Source organism: Mixophyes fleayi, chromosome 8 (assembly GCF_038048845.1).
Source record: "Mixophyes fleayi isolate aMixFle1 chromosome 8, aMixFle1.hap1, whole genome shotgun sequence".
NCBI lineage: Eukaryota > Metazoa > Chordata > Amphibia > Anura > Limnodynastidae > Mixophyes > Mixophyes fleayi.
This window is the reverse complement of record NC_134409.1, coordinates 70,112,358-70,130,554: the sequence shown is the minus strand read 5'-3', so window position 1 is coordinate 70,130,554 and position 18,197 is coordinate 70,112,358. Positions and strand designations below refer to the sequence as shown.

The window sequence follows — 18,197 nt, the reverse complement described above, 5'->3', positions numbered from 1 at the left end:
TTCCTAGACCCAGTTCCCTTATTTTGTAAACCAACCTCTTGTGTGGCACTGTACCAAAGGCCTTTGCAAAATCTAAGTAGACCACATCTACTGTCCTGCCCTGGTCTAAGTTCCCACTAACTTCCTCGTAGAAACTAATTAGATTAGTTTGACATGACCTATCCCTCACAAATCCATGTTGATTCCCACTAATAATTTTATTGCGTACCAAGTAATCCTGAATACTGTCCCTTAAAATACCTTCCAGTAGTTTCCCCACTATTGATGTCAGGCTTACAGGTCTATAATTCTCTGGTTGTGATCTCGTCCCCTTTTTAAACAACGGCGCCACATCTGCTATTCGCCAATCCGTTGGTACTGAGCCTGATGAGATTAAATCTCTGAAAATTAAGAATAGCGGTCTAGCTATTTCCGAGTTTAACTCCATAAGGACCCTTGGGTGTATGCCATCTGGACCTGGAGCTTTATTTACCTTTACTCCATTATATGCAGCACTAATGAGTGTACCCCTAAACCACACACACTTTGGAAATGCTTAAAAATTGAACGTAGTAAATGTAATATAGATTGCAGTACCTATTCTCTGGAACTGCTTAAAGAATGAACGTAGTAAATGGAATATAGATTGCAGTACCTATTCTCTGGAACTGCTTAAAGAATGAACGTAGTAAATGTAATATAGATTGCAGTACCTATTCTCTTGCACTGCTTAAAAATTGAACGTAATAAATGTAATATAGATTGCAGTACCTATTCTCTGGAACTGCTTAAAAATTGAACGTATTAAATGTAATATAGATTGCAGTACCTTTTCTCTGGAACTGCTTAAAGAATGAATGTAGTAAATGTAATATAGATTGCAGTACCTTTTCTCTGGAACTGCTTAAAGAATGAATGTAGTAAATGTATAATAGATTGCAGTTCCTATTTTTTGGACTGCTGAAACAGTGAACGTAGTAATATAGATTGCAGTTCCTATTTTTTGGACTGCAGAAACAGTGAATGTAGGTATTGCAGTACTAATATTTTAGGACTGCAATAATATATTGCTCTAGAATTTTTTTATACTTTTTAAATAATTTTTTAATATTTTTTTTTACTTTTTTTTGTATCATTTTTTTTTAATTTTTTTTTTTTTTTTTTTTTTAGTTTTTAATAATTAGACAATTACTATGGACTTAGCACAAAAATGCACAGGACTAAAGCACCACTGGGCTCAGCAGGACAGACACTGGCCAAAGCACCACAGGACTCAGCAGGACAGAGCACAAGACAAAAGGACCACTGGACTCAGCAAGGACAGAGCACTGGACACAAGCATAAAACACCACTGGACTCAGCAAGGACAGAGCACTGGACACAAGCATAAAGCACAACTGGACTGATCACGCAGGAGTACCACTACCCTACAACCTCCCTCTACCCTGATCACAGCCCAAATGAAAATGACGGCCGCTAGCGGGGAATTTATGCAATCCGAGTCTCGCGAGATCCAACGCGAGACTTGGATGTCAGAGCCTAAGTTTCATTTTTTTGGGCGCCAGAAATACCCGAACAGTGCTCGGATCCCGTCGGATCCGCACTGTTCGGGTGGGCTCGGATTAGCGGAATCCGAACCCGCTCATCCTTACGTTTAAGCCGTAAATGAATGATCAATCCACCACCACTTGTATGATATAGGTGAACTGCAGACACAGGAAATATGATTAAAACACCTGTGGTTCTTATTTCAAAGTCGCCCCTTAAGATATATGCTTACAAAAGGACACTCCTCAATGCATGTGTGTAGAAGGAAAGCACTGTTGTCCCTTTCTCATGAGTATAGCGCGTCCTCCTTCAGACTCCCCTCCACATGTGATCATAAAAGGAAGCAGTATAACAACCATCTAGTGCATTAACTTTATAATTTAATGGGCAATAAAATCACATACGAATGCATGAATTCTCCACGCTATTAAAAATAATGCCCGTACCACAAGTACAAGTGAAAAATGCATAAATAGTAAAAACCGACTGCAGCTCGATTCACCACTCCGCAATCACCACTGGTCACTCGTTGTTCTGGGTCCTACAAGCCAGCCAAATTAGATTTGATGGAATGATAATGATGTCAGCTGTGAGTTCTCCACCCGCCCCTCTTGAAATTCAAAACGAGGGCTGGTTCACAATATCTCCCAGGTATAGGGGTTTACATCTAGTAAAGGCTGGCTAAAATCTAATACCGAGGATTACTTAAAGCGGGACAAGTACTCTGAGTTTAGTATGCCTTGATAAAGACCCTGGGAGAACTGGGTTGAAACGCGTTGGCTGGCTTGTAGGACCCGGAACAACGAGTGACCAGTGGTGATTGCAGAGTGGTTAATCGAGCTGCAGTCAGTTTTTACTATTTATGCATTTTTCCCTTGTAATTGTGGTACGGGCATTATTTTTAATAGCGTGGAGAATTTCATGCATTTGTATGTGATTTTTTTGCACATTAAATAAATGTTTATTTTTATATAAAAGTACATCATTTTATAAGTATACTTCCCCATGAAATATGTTACAGGCAGTTAAAAAATGCATTCAGAAAGCATGTACTGTTTATTTTCCACATTCCAGTAGCAGAGAGTGATGTTCTTAAATTCTGAAATAAGCAATACTAAATCTTGAAAAGGTAATTTAAATGGCTTTACGTATGACTCCATTGAATGCTCTTTATTAATCCTCTAGTTACACTGATTTGAGAAATCTTAATTAAACATTAATAGATGCAACCCCAGTGCATCTAAAACATGCGAGAAAAAAAACACATTGCACATCATGCTGTGTGCTTTGTTCTCATATGCTCTTTCTAAATAAATCTCCCGGTCACGAAATATACTTGCTTGAAAAATCAGGAAGGAATGCCTATTTTTAGATGATTTGAGTTGGAACCATCATCTTTAGCTATATGGCATAGTAGCAGCAATAACTATAAGTATAGTAAGGATAACTGCCAACCAGCATATTACAGACAGGGCATAGTAGTGTTTACAGAATGTTCTTTCCTCAATGATAGGACAAGTGCATGTAAAACACTTAAGATACTCTGTCCATGTCCGCAAGGGGGATATTGTTGATGACTGTTTTATCAGTAAGGCATTTTTGTTAGGTATTTGATGTCTTGGCACTGTAGAGGAATTCTCACCTTGACTTTTTTTGCAAACTGTGTTTTGGTATGGGACCAAAAATGCTTGAACAGTTAATTTTTCACAAGAAGGACAGAGAGGGGCTGCAGTCTTCTTTTCAGGCTAAAGGAAGAGAGAAAATAGTCATTTTAGTTTTGTCTTGTTTTCAAAAGCAGGGATAATGTTATGTAGACTAAGATTTTATAAACAATGTCTAGAAACAACTTACAAAATGAAATACTGTGAAATTATGAGTTTTTAAAAACGGACTCATTTTATAAAACATTAATATTCTATAGTAGAAACTTGTAGATATATACGTATGAATTTCCAATCTCTTGAAACAGCTTCAAGATGAAAAATGTGAAAAATTACACCTCAAAGGCTTTTTTAGTGTCTCACAGGCAGAGCCAATGTTAGGCTACTGAGTAGCGATGCTCAGACTCGTTTTTCTGAAAACTGAGTCCCCCGAACTTAGGCAATCCGAGTACTGAACCAAGCAGCGCCAGTTCGTACTCATGTTGTGCAAGGTGCTGAAACCATTTAAAGTAGTCACCTGGGAAGTGAGTTCAGACATGGCTAGTTTGAGCCAAGTGATTCCCTTAATTAGACTTTTGGAAAAGCAGCTTGAGAAATTGAGGGAGGAGATGAAACAAAGCAATTATGCTAAGTATGTCGGACTTGTAGATCAAGTACTTTATTCCCTTTGCCAGGATCAAAGGGTTATCTACATCTTGAAATCACTACATTTTGGCGACTGCTTGATCCTAGATTTAATAGCTATGTCTTCTCTTTATTTCCAACTGACCCAGATCACAAAAGATGCAATCAGCTCCTGGTGAGCAAGTTGACAGCTCAATGATACTTGACATGATGTCTCTTCCTTCAGTTTCATCCAAATAATGGTGGAGGATTATATTAACAACAGCGTACAAATAGATACGTCAGAGAGTACCTTTACATACTGGGAGAAAAATTTGGAGAACCATGTACAAACTCACTTTGCAATACCTAAGCTGCCCTACCTCCAGTGTGTACTCCGAAAGAGTTTTCAGCACAGCCGGGAACCTTGTCACCGATCGGCATAGGAGGCCACTTCCTAAAAATGTGGAAAAGATGATGTTCATCAAAATGAACTACAAATTCCACGAGGAAGGCCTTCACCGGCAATTACATCAAAGTACAGAGACTTCTGTATTGGTGGATTCCAGTAGGGATGAATTAATATTGTGTGGAAATGACGTACACACTGATGAGGGTGAGGATAAGGCCGGTGATGATGATGACAACAACATCTTGCCACTGTAGAGTTCATTGCCAGCACTGTTAGCTTACTTGTCTCAGGCTTGTTTTGTGGGGGGCCTAAACAAACCAAGCACTTCAGCCACAAAAGTGGCACTGCTTGTCGCTGAAGTGCTTGGTTTTTTAAACTATTCATGTCATTTTTAAGATTCAACATAAGGGTGAGTTGGAGGGCCCAAAAACAATTATATGTTGCACCACTTTTCTTTCCTAACATTGCTGTGTGGCACTGGCAACGTTTCCTAAATGTGATATAAACTGCTGTGTGATTGTGCCATTGCTCTAACCAGCCTCTTGCTGCCGTATTGCAGTTCATTGACAACACTGTTAGCTTAGCTGCCTTAAGCCCGTTGTTAGCTTGTTTTGTGGGGGCCCCTACAAGCCAAGCACTTCAGCCACAAAAGTGGCACTCCTTGTTGCTGAAGTGCTTGCTATGTTAAACTGAACATGCTACCCCTCCTGTTTCTGTGTAAGTTTGTTATTCCTTTTTAACATATGGGTGAGTGGGAGGTCACAAGGGCACTTCCATCTTGCACCACTTTTCTTTTCTGCCACTGGTATATGGCAATGTTTCCTAGATGTGCTATGAACTGCCGTGTGTTTGTGTCGTTGCTCTGTCACTTAGCATCCACCAAACTCGCTGCAGTCTTTGGCCGAAAGTGGATGAAAATAATATTGTGACCTGTGAATTGGACAAAATTGACTGGAAATAACTGGAAATTAGTGTTATTGAGGTTAGTAATAATGTAGGAACAAAAAAAGAGCAAAATTATGTGATTTTAGTATATTTTACAAAAGTTTTGAAAAAATACAGATCCAAAACCAAAACACGAGGGTCAGTTAACATCTCTAGTACTGAGCAACCTAGGTCCATCCCCTAATCTCTATGTAATAATTTAATTATGTACATAATTAAATTGTTTATGCATCTATAAATACTGACAGCACCAATCAGCCTGTAATTCATAGAGATGTTTTGAGACCAGTGTTTTGGCCTTTGTTTTGCTTCTAAAAAAATCTTTATGTTCTAGTTTTGACAAAACCAGTTTCATGGGTTTTGGTATTGGATCTGGCTTTCATTAAAAATGGTCAAAAACAGGTAAAATCATCTGATATTTAGATGTTTTGTTCATACATTAGTATTTATATAATTAACATTCATTTACAGTCTATTTTCTAATGACAATCTTACAACAGAATATTTTCATCAATATTGGTCAAACGCTGCTGCGAGCTGGTTGGCAAAAACCAGTGACAGAGCAGTGGCACAAATACATGACAGTTTAGCAAAATATACAGTACCTATGAAACTTAAATGCACAGCAGTGCCAGATAGGATGCCAGTTTAATAAAGTAGAGGACACCTTTAACCATACAGGCAGAGCAATGGCTGGTGTTATAGCTAGGATTTTACCAGGCAGTATGAAGCCAGAGATCCAAATGTAAGCTTCTCAATTCAGGCATGCAAGAATGGGTGCAGCATCTATCATGGGCAGATTTTAATTACACACCCTGTCTGGACTCACCCCATACAGTGTTTGACTTTGCTGGGGTCCACACTACATCTGGTTTCTCTTGCTATTTGGTACAACCAGGTACAGGAATGTGCCTTATCTCCCTCTTTGTTAGGTAGCAGCTTGAGCAGACTATTCATCTGCAGATTATTAACTTCTATTAACTTTTAAATCATAAGCATATTTATATTATTTGAATATATCAAAGTTTCAGAAAATTTATAAGAGTGGGAGAAAAACAATGGTACTATTTCATTTCCAATATTATGCAACATGTCTAACACATTGGAGAGGGAGAGCAGCGGCAGTAATAAATTGTCATTTTAGAAAAAAGATACACCAAGGTGGTTATCACCCAGAAGTGAAATGGTCTGAGAAAGAAAATGTTTTTATTTCATTCTTAGGGGCGTATTCAATTGTTAGCGGTAACGCTGATAAACGAGCGCTCAAAAAATATTACCGTTTATACGGTAATATTGCGCGCGAAAAGCGTTAATACGGTAGTTTACTCGCGAAATTTCAGCTCGCCGCTCAGGGGGCGGCGAGCTGAAATTCCGCGAGTAAATACCGTATTAACGGTAAGATTTTTTGAGCGCTCGTTTATCAGCGTTACCGCTAACAATTGAATACGCCCCTTAATGTTATACAGAATGTGTGACATGAAAAGGGATCGCAGTGGCAGTAATAAAAGTTCATTTTAGAAAAGATGTTACAATTTTAAATGGTTTGAGTAGCTAGCAGAAAACAAAATTAATTTTCCAGTATGCTGAAGTAGAATAACATGTCCCCCTTTCTCTATCTCATGGCTTGATGGCTTGTTGCTGTTGCTCCAGTCGCTGAAGCATTTAAAGTGTGGAATTCCATCTCCATCTTGCTTCAGTTGGAGGCATGGCAGAAGGTATTTTTTTTTTGCAGCTGCTGCAATGTTCTGTTCCATAGACAAAAAAAACTTACGGTTTAACATGTCCGATTAAGGTTCCTTACACACCAGCTAAAATGTAACAAAACTATTGAAACGGTCCCACTCAAACTCCAAAAAGCAATGAAATTGCGACAATTAAGGCAGGAACCTTATTGGGCGTGTTACTTGCTCAAAACAGACATGATTTGCCATCACATCCTGTGGTTAGCTGTAGATTCAGCACTATCATGGAATGAGATTGCTGTCCCTCACAAAATGGTGGAGCTGCTAATTCACAGATTTGTGTGTTCACTGGAATACACACATGCAGTACTAATACATTTTCTTAGTTTAGCTGTATCGTAGTTTAGGGCCTGCGTGTCTTAGAGACATTACAGCAACTTCTTTAGAAAGTAGAACTATAAAAATTCCTCCCTCCAAGACTGTGCCTGTTCATAAAACATACCTGCAGAACATAGCTCATCACCAAACAGTATTTGCTCCCAAAAGATCCCTGCAGAGCATTCCTCCATCCACAACACTCCCTGCAGCTGACAGACCCCTGCAAAACATTCCTCCCACCAACACTGTACCTGCTCCCAACAGATCCCTGCAGCATATCCCTCCTCCCAAAACACAATACTTGCTCCTGACATACCCCTGCAGAGCATTCCTCCCTTCAAGACTGTGCCTGCACCAAGAAGATACCTGCAGAACATAGCTCATTACCAAACAGTATCTGCTACCGAAAAAAATCCTGCAGAGCATTCCTTCACTCAGTGGCGGATCCAGGGGGGAGGGGGGGGGGGCGATCGCCCCCCCTAAAATGGGCTTGCTGCCGGCGGCTGCACACTATGTGCAGGTCCGTTTGCAGTGACAGGCAGGGACAGTGTGCTGCTCGGCTGCTCTGATTGTGTTTTAAACACAATCAGAGCATCCGGGGAGCACACTGTCCCTGCCTGTCACTGCTGAACGGACCTGCACATAGTGTGCAGCCGCCGACGGCCTCAGATGTCAAAAAGGGGACGGGGCCTAAATCGCCCCCCCCTACATCGCCCCGGGTACAAATATTCTCTAGATCCGCCCCTGCCTTCACTCACAACACTCCCTGCAGCTGACAGACCCCTGCAGAGCCTTTCTCCACTCAACATACTAACCCCTCCTGACGGATCCTTGTAGAGCAATCCTCCCTTCAATATTGATACCTGCAATACATGCCTCCTCACCAAATATGGTTCCTGCAGCTGACAGATCCCTGCAGATAATCTCTCTGTCCATTTGGATTACACTATTGTGCAGTTTGCAAAAATATTTTCCGATAAAGTCTTGTTGGCTTTATGCATCCTTAAAAGTTAGCTTAGGGCTTGTAAAAGAATGAAATGGCAAACATTGCTCACTGAAAACTAGAGATGGGCGGGCTCGGTTCCCAGAGAACCGAACCCACCCGAACTTTGGCTATCCGAGTACCGAGCCGCGTAGGCTCGGTACTCTCCCGCCCGCTCGGAATCCAAATAGAGGCCGAACGTCATCGTGACATCGTCGGATCTCGGGGCTCGGTTCTCGCGATACTTGAAGATTATAAATACAAGCCTCCACTGCAATCCATCGCCATTTGACAGAAGGAGAGAGCAGGGTGTAGTCACAGGCTGATTAGAGCAGGGACAGAGAATACAATATTCTGATTCCAATTGTGCTAACAAAAATCGCTAGAGAAGAGAGGAGGATAGAGAAGTCTTTTTTTTTTTCAATATTTGGCACTCAAAGTGCTTTTTGGGTGTCCCCCATTATTTTGCCTAAATATTTCTGGCTGTCAAAATTACTATCTGTCAGCAGATTAACCAAATAATTTTTAGCACTCCCCAGTGCTTTTGGGGTGTGCCCCATAATTGTGCATAAATATTTCTGGCTGTCAAAATTTCATATTTGTCAGCAGTATCTACCAAATAATTTTTAGCACTCCCCAGTGCTTTTGGGGTGTCCCCCATAATTGTGCATAAATATTTCTGGCTGTCAAAAGTCATATTTGTCAGCAGTATCTACCAAATAATTTTTAGCACTCCCAAGTGCTTTTGGGGTGTCCCCCATAATTGTGCATAAATATTTCTGGCTGTCAAAAGTCATATTTGTCAGCAGTATCTACCAAATAATTTTTAGCACTACAAGTGCTTTGGGCTCAGAATGGATTCAAAGCAGTCCACATATGAGCAGAATGAGCAACCAGGTTCTGTCTCCAGTCCTGATGGTAGTGTTCCCAGTACGTCATCTGGGCAAGGCGATGTCAAACTACACAGTGTTTCGAAATCAGTCCAATAAACACACACCAAAATTTTTTTTACTGTGTTGAAGCGAAAAAGAAGTGTAACTGAAGAAAAGTTAACTGCCGATAAAAAAAAAAAATTGCCAACATGCCATTCTACACACGCAGTGGCAAAGAGAGAATGAGGCCTTCACCTTTCTCTATTAGTGGCAGATCCAAAAAAGTTACCGAGCCTACAATTGGTGCACAACTACTGTTACGCGTCAAAGCCGAGCTGCAAGATAACAGTAAGGCATTAGAGGATAATGTTTGCTCTGATTCACAAATGACACCAATCCCTGTGGAGAGTCCATCCAACAGTGGGATGTCTAATCGTGAGCATTCTGTTAGTGTACCCATAAAGAAGGGACCTTTCAGTGGCCCGTAAAATTTCAGGCCATTTCAGGGATTCAGCCACAGCATGTAGGAGATTACAGCAGCTACAAGAGCAGTTTAACTTGCCCTGCCACCGACTTAAGTAAGAGGTGGTAACTAGGTGGAATTCCACCCTGTACATGCTTCAGAGGATGGAGGAACAGTGCAAAGCCATCCAAGCATATTGCACAAGCTATGACATTGGGAAAGGAGGGGGGCATGTATTTCACTCTTGCACAGTGGGGAATCCTTTCAGTGCTGTGCAAGGTGCTGAAACCATTTGAAGTTGTGACGTGTGAGGTGAGTGCAGACTCTGCTAGTTTGAGCCAAGTCATTCCTTTAATTAGACTATTGGAAAAGCAGCTTGAGAAACTGAAGGAGGAGCTGAAAGCAAGCAATTCAGTAAAGTATGTTGGCCTTGTCGATAATTGACTTCATTCGCTTCACAATGATCCTCGAGTTATTAAGATCTTGAACTCGGATCAGTACGTTTTGGCCACTGTGCTTGATCCAAGGTTTAAGACCTATATTGAGTCTTTACTTGTAAATGAGCGAGATGTGAACTTTTGCAAGGAGCTATTGCTCAGCAAGTTGGCCGCTGAACTGGGCCTCGGCTTGACGACGTGTCCTCCTTCACTTTCTCAAGCTGCTGCTTCTCGTAAAAAATTAAATTTCCCAAAAAGAAGCAGGGAAGACGCAGGGTTCAGACCAGAACAATTTAACATCTGGGCTGGTTTGAAGGATTTTTCAAAATAATTTGTGACCTTGCCCATAACTCCATCCAATACGAGTATAAACATGCAAAGGATGGTGGAGGATTATTTTCAAGAGGTAATTGATATGGAAATGTCAGACAGTCCCTTTCCTTACTGGGAGCAAAAGCAGACCATTTGGAAACCCATGTACAAACTTGCTTTGCAATACCTAAGCTGCCAAACCTCCAGTGTGTACTCTGAACGATTATTCAGTGCAGCCGGGAACTTAGTCAGTGATCGCCGTCGAAGGTTACTTCCTAAAAATGTGGAGAAAATGATTTTTTTTAAAAATGAACTGCATCTTCCACGAGAAAGGCCTTCACCATCAAAGACATCCAAGCACTGACTGTTCTCTAATGGCGGATTCAAGCGGCGATGAATTGATAGTCTGTGATGATGTCGTACACACTGATGACCATTTTTTATACTGGTAGAAGTTCAAAATGTACTACTATTCCAAAAGTACTACTATTATTACTGGGATCCTCCTGAACTATAGACTGGTCCATGATTGACAGGAGTAAAGCTATTTATACTTATAGCTACTTGTAGCTGCCTCCACACCACTTGAATGCCCAATGAGATAGGGAAAGGAGAAACTGTTACCTTGCAATTCCGACACTGCTCGACAATATAGTTCAAATTAATACAATTGGTCTATTTTACTTCCTGTCTAAGTGTACTGTGTTGTATAACCCCATTCGGCAACAGGCAGCCTCGTGATTCACTGTCTGTTGCTCTTCACTGATAGGACCATGGCCTGGCAATCAAAGAAGTGGACAGCGACACCACCCCACCACCGCTCATCACCTTAAACCCCTTCACCTGGTGTCCACAAAAAAAAAAAATGCAGTGTGACGAAACGAGATTGATAATACCTTAACCAGCCTGTCCCTCATTTCTCACAAAATGTGGATTATAGCATGTACTTTTTATAGCCCTTGCTTTTGTTTCCCAGCTCAACAGAGTACAACTACAGTGTCTAATTACATGTGGATAAATGGACATTGTTGCTCATTGTAAATATGTATATTGTTTAGTGTATATTGTTGATATTGCAGTGAAGCTGTTATTAATTGTCCTTAAAGTGAAGCCAGGGGGTGTTATGGGTAAGGATCACGTGGTGTCCAGGATACAGGCGAGGGGGCTGGAGCTGCATTCATTCTCCCCCCTCCTTTCTCTACAGGAAGCATGGAACAGCTGGAGACCCTGTGACATCACAAAGAAATATAAGGGGTTAATTTCAGAAAGGGTTAACTGTTATCTGATATTTGGATTTGGGGAAGGCCAATTAGTACCCACTGTCCTACAAAGGACTTCCGGAGACATTCTGTCTACGAAACCGCAGGGGGATCTTCTGTGGAATAACAGCTCATCTCCACTCCCCCTCCAAACTCCTAGTCCAGCACTCTCCAATGTTTAAGAAGAAAAGACCCAGGGGTTTGCCCAGGGAGAGGAAACCACTGTGGAAATTTGAACCTAGATATAAAGAGCCATTCCAGGGGGGGGAAGTGATGTTCATTCTGTGATTTGATTCCTGGAAGGTGCAAGATTTGGTATTGAGTTGTCGTTCTCTACCAGTGAAATACATCGGCGAATCCATGGCCTGTCAAATCAGGACAGCCAGGTGACTGTAACTCCATAAGCTAGTGTTGTAAGGGACTAATAATGTGGTGAACTTGCCTGACATTTATTTACTGTGTGTATATAATATTCTAGTGTTGTTTTTTACATTAAATGTATTGTTTTACTTTCTAGCTGCATTTGCCTGAGTCACTATACGAACCTTAGAAGGTACTGGGGTAGGCTTCCCTGGCATAGTAAGGCCTAGGTGGCCAGCCAGCGTAGAGGGTAGTGGGTAGAATTGGGCCAGAAAACCCGGTATCTTCACCTGCAGTGATACACAAGGTTGCCTCCAGTGAGACCTATGACCAATCTGCCCTGTCATGAAATTTGGATCCTGACTGTTCTGGGCTGACAGATTGGTTTCAACGTTTTTCTGACTATTCCTCTGCTTGTTGATTCTGTTCGGTTACCTACATCCTGCCGACCTCAGGTTGTCTGTCTATTCTACCTCCAGAGCTACATACCCGTAGTGTTCCGCTCACCACACTAAGGGTCAGTTCAGTGGACCATGACATGGTTGCTACACACAGTCAAATCCATCCTATTATGCATAGGGCTCTGGTGAAAACTGATAGTAACTTAGACTCTGCACCACCGCTCAACAAAAAAATAGAAAAAGTAGCAGTTCCAAGTGACATTCAGAAGGGAGGTCAGGAACTGTCTGTCCCCGGCAGCAGGACAAGGGGTCAGACTGTTGTCATGTCACAATGGGATCATGGCCACTGGTTAACTGGCGTGTGAACACAGCCCTAGAGGGCTGTCTAGCACAGTAATGCACTAGGCTGCCCATTACATATCTCCCTTCCTCCAACATTCCCACTGCAGGACAGACAGGTCCCCAGTTAGGACAGCAGGAAAGAGTCCTAAAATCTGGACAGTTGTTAGGCCTGGTCCTGGCGAATGGTAAAAAGCACACTCTAGTCACAGCAGCAAAAGTGTGTATATATCCAGGTTTGTACCTGGATTGCTTTATGTGTATGCATGCAAATAGGCCAGGTATACAGTTCCCATACAATATATGGGAATTGTGATACTTATTGATAATTTAGCGAATGTTAGAGACTTTTCTGATATTTCTAGCATTTCACTGTTCTTAAATAGACACTATAACAAAATGTGCCTTTAAACTTGCAGAAACAAAAGTATATAATTTATTAGCAACTGGGTTGATGCATACCCAGGTGCAAAGGGAGATACCATTACTGAATATATGCATACAATTATAAGCACATACTCAAAAGTACATTTCTTTATTTGCAAAAGTGTGCAAAAGGTAGGTATGCAACTTTTTGTTCTTTTTAGGTTTTCTAATATTGTATTGACAGATGGGGCAAGCTTAACAATATTGTTGCACTATAAAGGTGAAATGAGAAGCATATCATTTAATAGTCCCCCCTTTTTACTCCCCTTTTGCTCACATGTGGCATAACATGGTGAATGAAAGCAGCTGTGGGAGGACAATAGGTGCTTCTAGGTGAACATCAGGAGATGTCAATTGAATAGGATGCAGTAAACATCCTGACAATCCAGTTAGATTTTTTTTTATTCTGGGGCTTGGAAAGCCATAGGATAGTGATAATTTAGAAATGAAGTAAGGAAAACTCTTTTAAAATTAACATTAAAACATTGTGTAGTCATGCTATATAAAGTCCATTTTTCATTTGTATGCTTTCACAGTTAAGAAATCCTCTTTGTTTCCAAAACTGTCCCATTATTACTCATGTAAAATCAGTTTACAAGAATATGTAAAAATAGTGACTTTGCTTTTGCCAAGGAATCAATTAGTTTAGCACCCTTGAAAGAATATACTGAATACAATATGTTGGCAATGACCTCATATTGAGAACATAAAGCATAGCCTGAAACCAAATTCACTTTCTAATTTTTGTGCTCAGACCTACTAACATAAAATACCAAGGGCTAGATTTACTAAGCTGCCGGTTTGAAAAAGTGGGGATGTTGCCTATAGCAACCAATCAGATTCTAGCTTTCATTTATTTAGTACATTCTACAAAATGACAGCTAGAATCTGATTGGTTGCTATAGGCAACATCCCCACTTTTTCAAACCCACAGTTTAGTAAATCTAGCCCTAAATCTGGATTGTATAAAGAAATGATTTGTAAATTATTTAATTCATAGTAACCTGGGCAGTAACATGCAAACTATTATGGTGTTCACATTAATCAGAGATGGGTAACAGAGATGTAGGCTTAAACACAGGACATCTGGTAATAATCTTAAACATTTTCTGGTGGAATAAAAATAATTTCATACTTGGTGAACCAAGCATTAGACAGATGTTGGGTTTTGATCTTGAGAAATAATGTTGCTACTGCATGTGGAACTGTCAATATGAGGGGGAACCTAAAACTTAAATAGCTGACAGTTCAACTACTATAGCTGCAGCGTCTACAGTTTTAGATGCTATAGAATTGAGGGGAACTGTAATGTGCAGGAGGTGTATTTTTATCACCATGGTGTTGCGTAAGAACCCTTGATGCAATTCCAGATCTTTCATATTTATATAAATGACTAGCAACACTTGGTATGGGTAAGTTTAACAAACGAACTGGAACTGAAAAGTTAGAATACAGTTCACAATTTGCATTCTGGGGAAAGTGGAAGCAAAAAATTTCCTCACATCTGTTTATATTCCATTCAGCATTGTGTGTTCTTCCATAGAGGAACACAACTGTGTTTGTTCCATATGTTTTTGTTGCCAAGCCTGGTCCTGTGGAATCATTATGGGGAGATTGTGACTGAAGAAAGAAGATGGAATACAGACACTTTATTTTGGAATATTATGGGGTTATTTTGACCAAAGATGAGAAGATAGTTTACATGGACTTGTGGAATATTTTTAATTTTTTTTGGGTGGGTAATTTTTTTGGCCTACTTGAGGCCCTGGAATGTTATTTTTTGGACAGCAAAAGGACCTTTGGAATATTTGGTTTGGTTTTGGTTATGGTTTCAAACCTTATTGGGTTGAAAGCTTAAAAGATTGGATCCCATACAGATGAAGACATCAGATGGTAAGTATATGGGATTCATTACTTTAAATAAATATATGGTTTAAACAAGGGTTGTGTGTTTTATTTTAGGGGTTATATTATTTTTTTAAAGTAATGTGGTTAAAAAGAGAGTTTTGTGATTGATTTCAATTTTGTTGGACTACAGGTCACAGCGGGCCCTGAGTGTCAGGGCATGGTGGCACTTGTGGTTCTCCAAGTGCCAGCATGCCCTATCTGCCATGGATATGCTGGTGCTTGTAGTTCTACAAACACCAGCATGCCCAGACTGTTAATGGCAGCCCAGGATGGCTGGGACTTGTAGTTCCATAAAGTAAAAAGGTGTTTAAAAATTCTTTTACTTTCTTTTTACTTACAACCCTACACCCACTGCCCCAAGGGGTGTAGGAAGAGCTAAAAAATTGTAGACCGCACTGGGTAAACCCATACAAAAAATATTTAATAAAGTCAACACAAATGTGACCTATATAAATAATCTATTACTGATTTGTGGTGCACCCTCACATACTATACCATGTATGTCCAAAAAAGGAAAGAGAAAGGGTTTAAATTGTTAAATGTAGACTATCAGATTGAGAAAAATTCATATATATATAAAACATAACTTTATTGGTATTCATTAAAATACTAGAGTTCCCCATGTATTATTTGGGGTTAATGACAAATCACAAAATTAGCAAAAATATTAAAAAATGTAAATGAGTAATAGTGACCAGAATTGAGGATACTGTTAATAAGCAGTGTTACCTGCTATTCTGTGTTGCTGTCTGTAATATTAATTGTGGGTGAAATACCCTATATAGTATAAGTCAAACTACCTGTAGTCTAAACCTTACAGTGATAAGAGTATAATCCTTTTAGTAATATGTAACGATATAAAGACCGCGTTTATACGTGTAGTCACTCTAGATAGGGTTGAAAGGACAGGTCAAGATATACAGTTTCCTATAATCAGCTGTGCCGTGTTTACATAAAGATTATGCTAATAGGATTATCCATAACACCTATACAGTACTGTTGTATTATTCATTGTTGTCTATTCATTGTAATCAGCTGTGCCGTATTTACATAAGGATTATGCTAATAGGATTATCCATAACACCTATGCAGTACTATTGTATTAATCGTTGTTGTCTATATGTATAGAGACTTTATTGATAATATGAGTCTAGTTTCATTATCCAACAATAGTAAAATCAAAAGCCCATAATGAGTGGCTCTGCTATGCAGAGCCACTCATTATGGGCTTTTGATTTTACTATATACAACAGTACTGTATAGGTGTTATGGATAATCCTATTAGCATAATCTTTATGTAAACACGGCACAGCTGATTATAGGAAACTGTATATCTTGACCTGTCCTTTCAACTCTATCTAGAGTGACTACACGTATAAACGCGGTCTTTATATCGTTACATATTACTAAAAGGATTATACTCTTATCACTGTAAGGTTTAGACTACAGGTAGTTTGACTTATACTATATAGGGTATTTCACCCACAATTAATATTACAGACAGCAACACAGAATAGCAGGTAACACTGCTTATTAACAGTATCCTCAATTCTGGTCACTATTACTCATTTACATTTTTTAATATTTTCGCTAATTTTGTGATTTGTCATTAACCCCAAATAATACATGGGGAACTCTAGTATTTTAATGAATACCAATAATGTTATGTTTTATATATATATGAATTTTTCTCAATCTGATAGTCTACATTTAACAATTTAAACCCTTTGAGTGCCCCTCTATACATATTTTCTCTTTCTCTTTCCTTTTTTGGGTGTAGGAAGAGTCCTAGTGCTTTTAGCATGGGCTGAGTCTTCCTAGACGGGGATCCTACACATTTTTGTGGACCCCACTTTCTAGGGTATCCAGCCCTGTGCTGAACAGCCTGGGATGTGTTTGTCACTATGGCAGGGGGACCCCTGCTGCATGTCCCTCTGCTATAGTGCTACCCACCCTGACCCCACACATTTCTTTCCTCTGACAGCACTAGGGTTAATAGCATTTGGAGGGGGGAATCCCAAGCTTTTTTTTTTAAATTAAATAATTATATTTTAACACTTTATAGAGTTGGTGGGTCGACCAACCTGTCGGACAACTTAGACTAGCCCCAGAGCTGGAGCAAGAGATATGGCAGAAATACAAGGTTACTTTCACAGCCATAGAGCTTGCTACGACCGTGGTTACGTTCACTTGATTTTGGCAGGTCCACACTGTACATTGCCTACGGCCACACAACCCTTCACCATTTTAATCATTCCCCTTTGACGTAGGCTGTAGTAAGTTTCCTTTCTGTGCGCTAAAGCACAGGCAAGGGCTGTTTTGCCGTCTGTATCTGCCCGTTCTGCAAATGCACAGAGTGATTTTGAGTATGATACACTCAAAATCAGCAGACACGTGCCCCACTGTATGTATGTCTGAGGCTGGTGTCACAGGGTCCAGAAATTACATTTACTAGCAGCCATTTTCCTAATTCAATTTACACAGGGTTTTAATACAAAAGATAAGGGACATCCCAAATGAGTTACTCAGTCTGAAAGACATATTTTACCTCATGGTACTGCAGTCTCTAATGATGCTTATAGTGTGGAAAACGAAAGAACTGTGAGCTTTCAAACTCAAGGCTAGGTCAGGCCAGAATTCCTGCTCTTCAATCCCTGACGCCTACTATTTGTCCTTGCATTCAGAGTTTTGCCACATTAGTGGGATTCTGAACAGCTACACATAGTTTCCAATTCTAGCTGTATTCACACACACTGGTTCGTGAGCTAAGAATGGACCCTTATGATCAATTTGCACAAATAAGTGAAGTCATTCATGTTGTCCCAATGTTATATAGAGACCAATTTCCAATACAGCCTCACATTTGGTCAACAATTATAACTAATTTCACTTTACATGCAGGGACTTCTTAAATCATACAGCAGATCTATTGGTACCACCCTTCCCTGTAACATTACTTTCTGCTTCTGTCTAGACATTAAAAAAATTCCACTAAAACAAGAACAACATATTTGTACTAAAATGATTAATATATGTTACCCAATGAGCATTTTGATCATTCGGAACAAACAAGGACTGAATACAGTAAGCTCTGGCAACAGAAAGGAAGCAGATGCAGCCACAAATAGAGATTTCAAAAGTTCTTAGCTTACTATGCTCCCTCAGGTTTCAGCCAGATACGGTCCCAAGCTCCTAAATATCATGAGCAACCTTTCTAGAAATACTGCAAT

General features: G+C 40.0%; 1 protein-coding gene across 1 annotated transcript in view; it reads right to left on the bottom strand.

Annotated features, from left to right (window-relative positions):
- Nucleotides 1-2,537: 2,537 nt before the first annotated feature.
- The window catches only part of CCDC190 (coiled-coil domain containing 190), a 126,291-nt gene continuing 110,631 nt past the window's right edge, over nt 2,538-18,197 (bottom strand). The window contains exon 5 of the mRNA XM_075184082.1: nt 2,538-3,272. Within this exon, the coding sequence (XP_075040183.1) occupies nt 3,224-3,272 (49 nt within the window). The 3' untranslated portion in view covers nt 2,538-3,223. The remainder of the gene's footprint in view (nt 3,273-18,197) is intronic.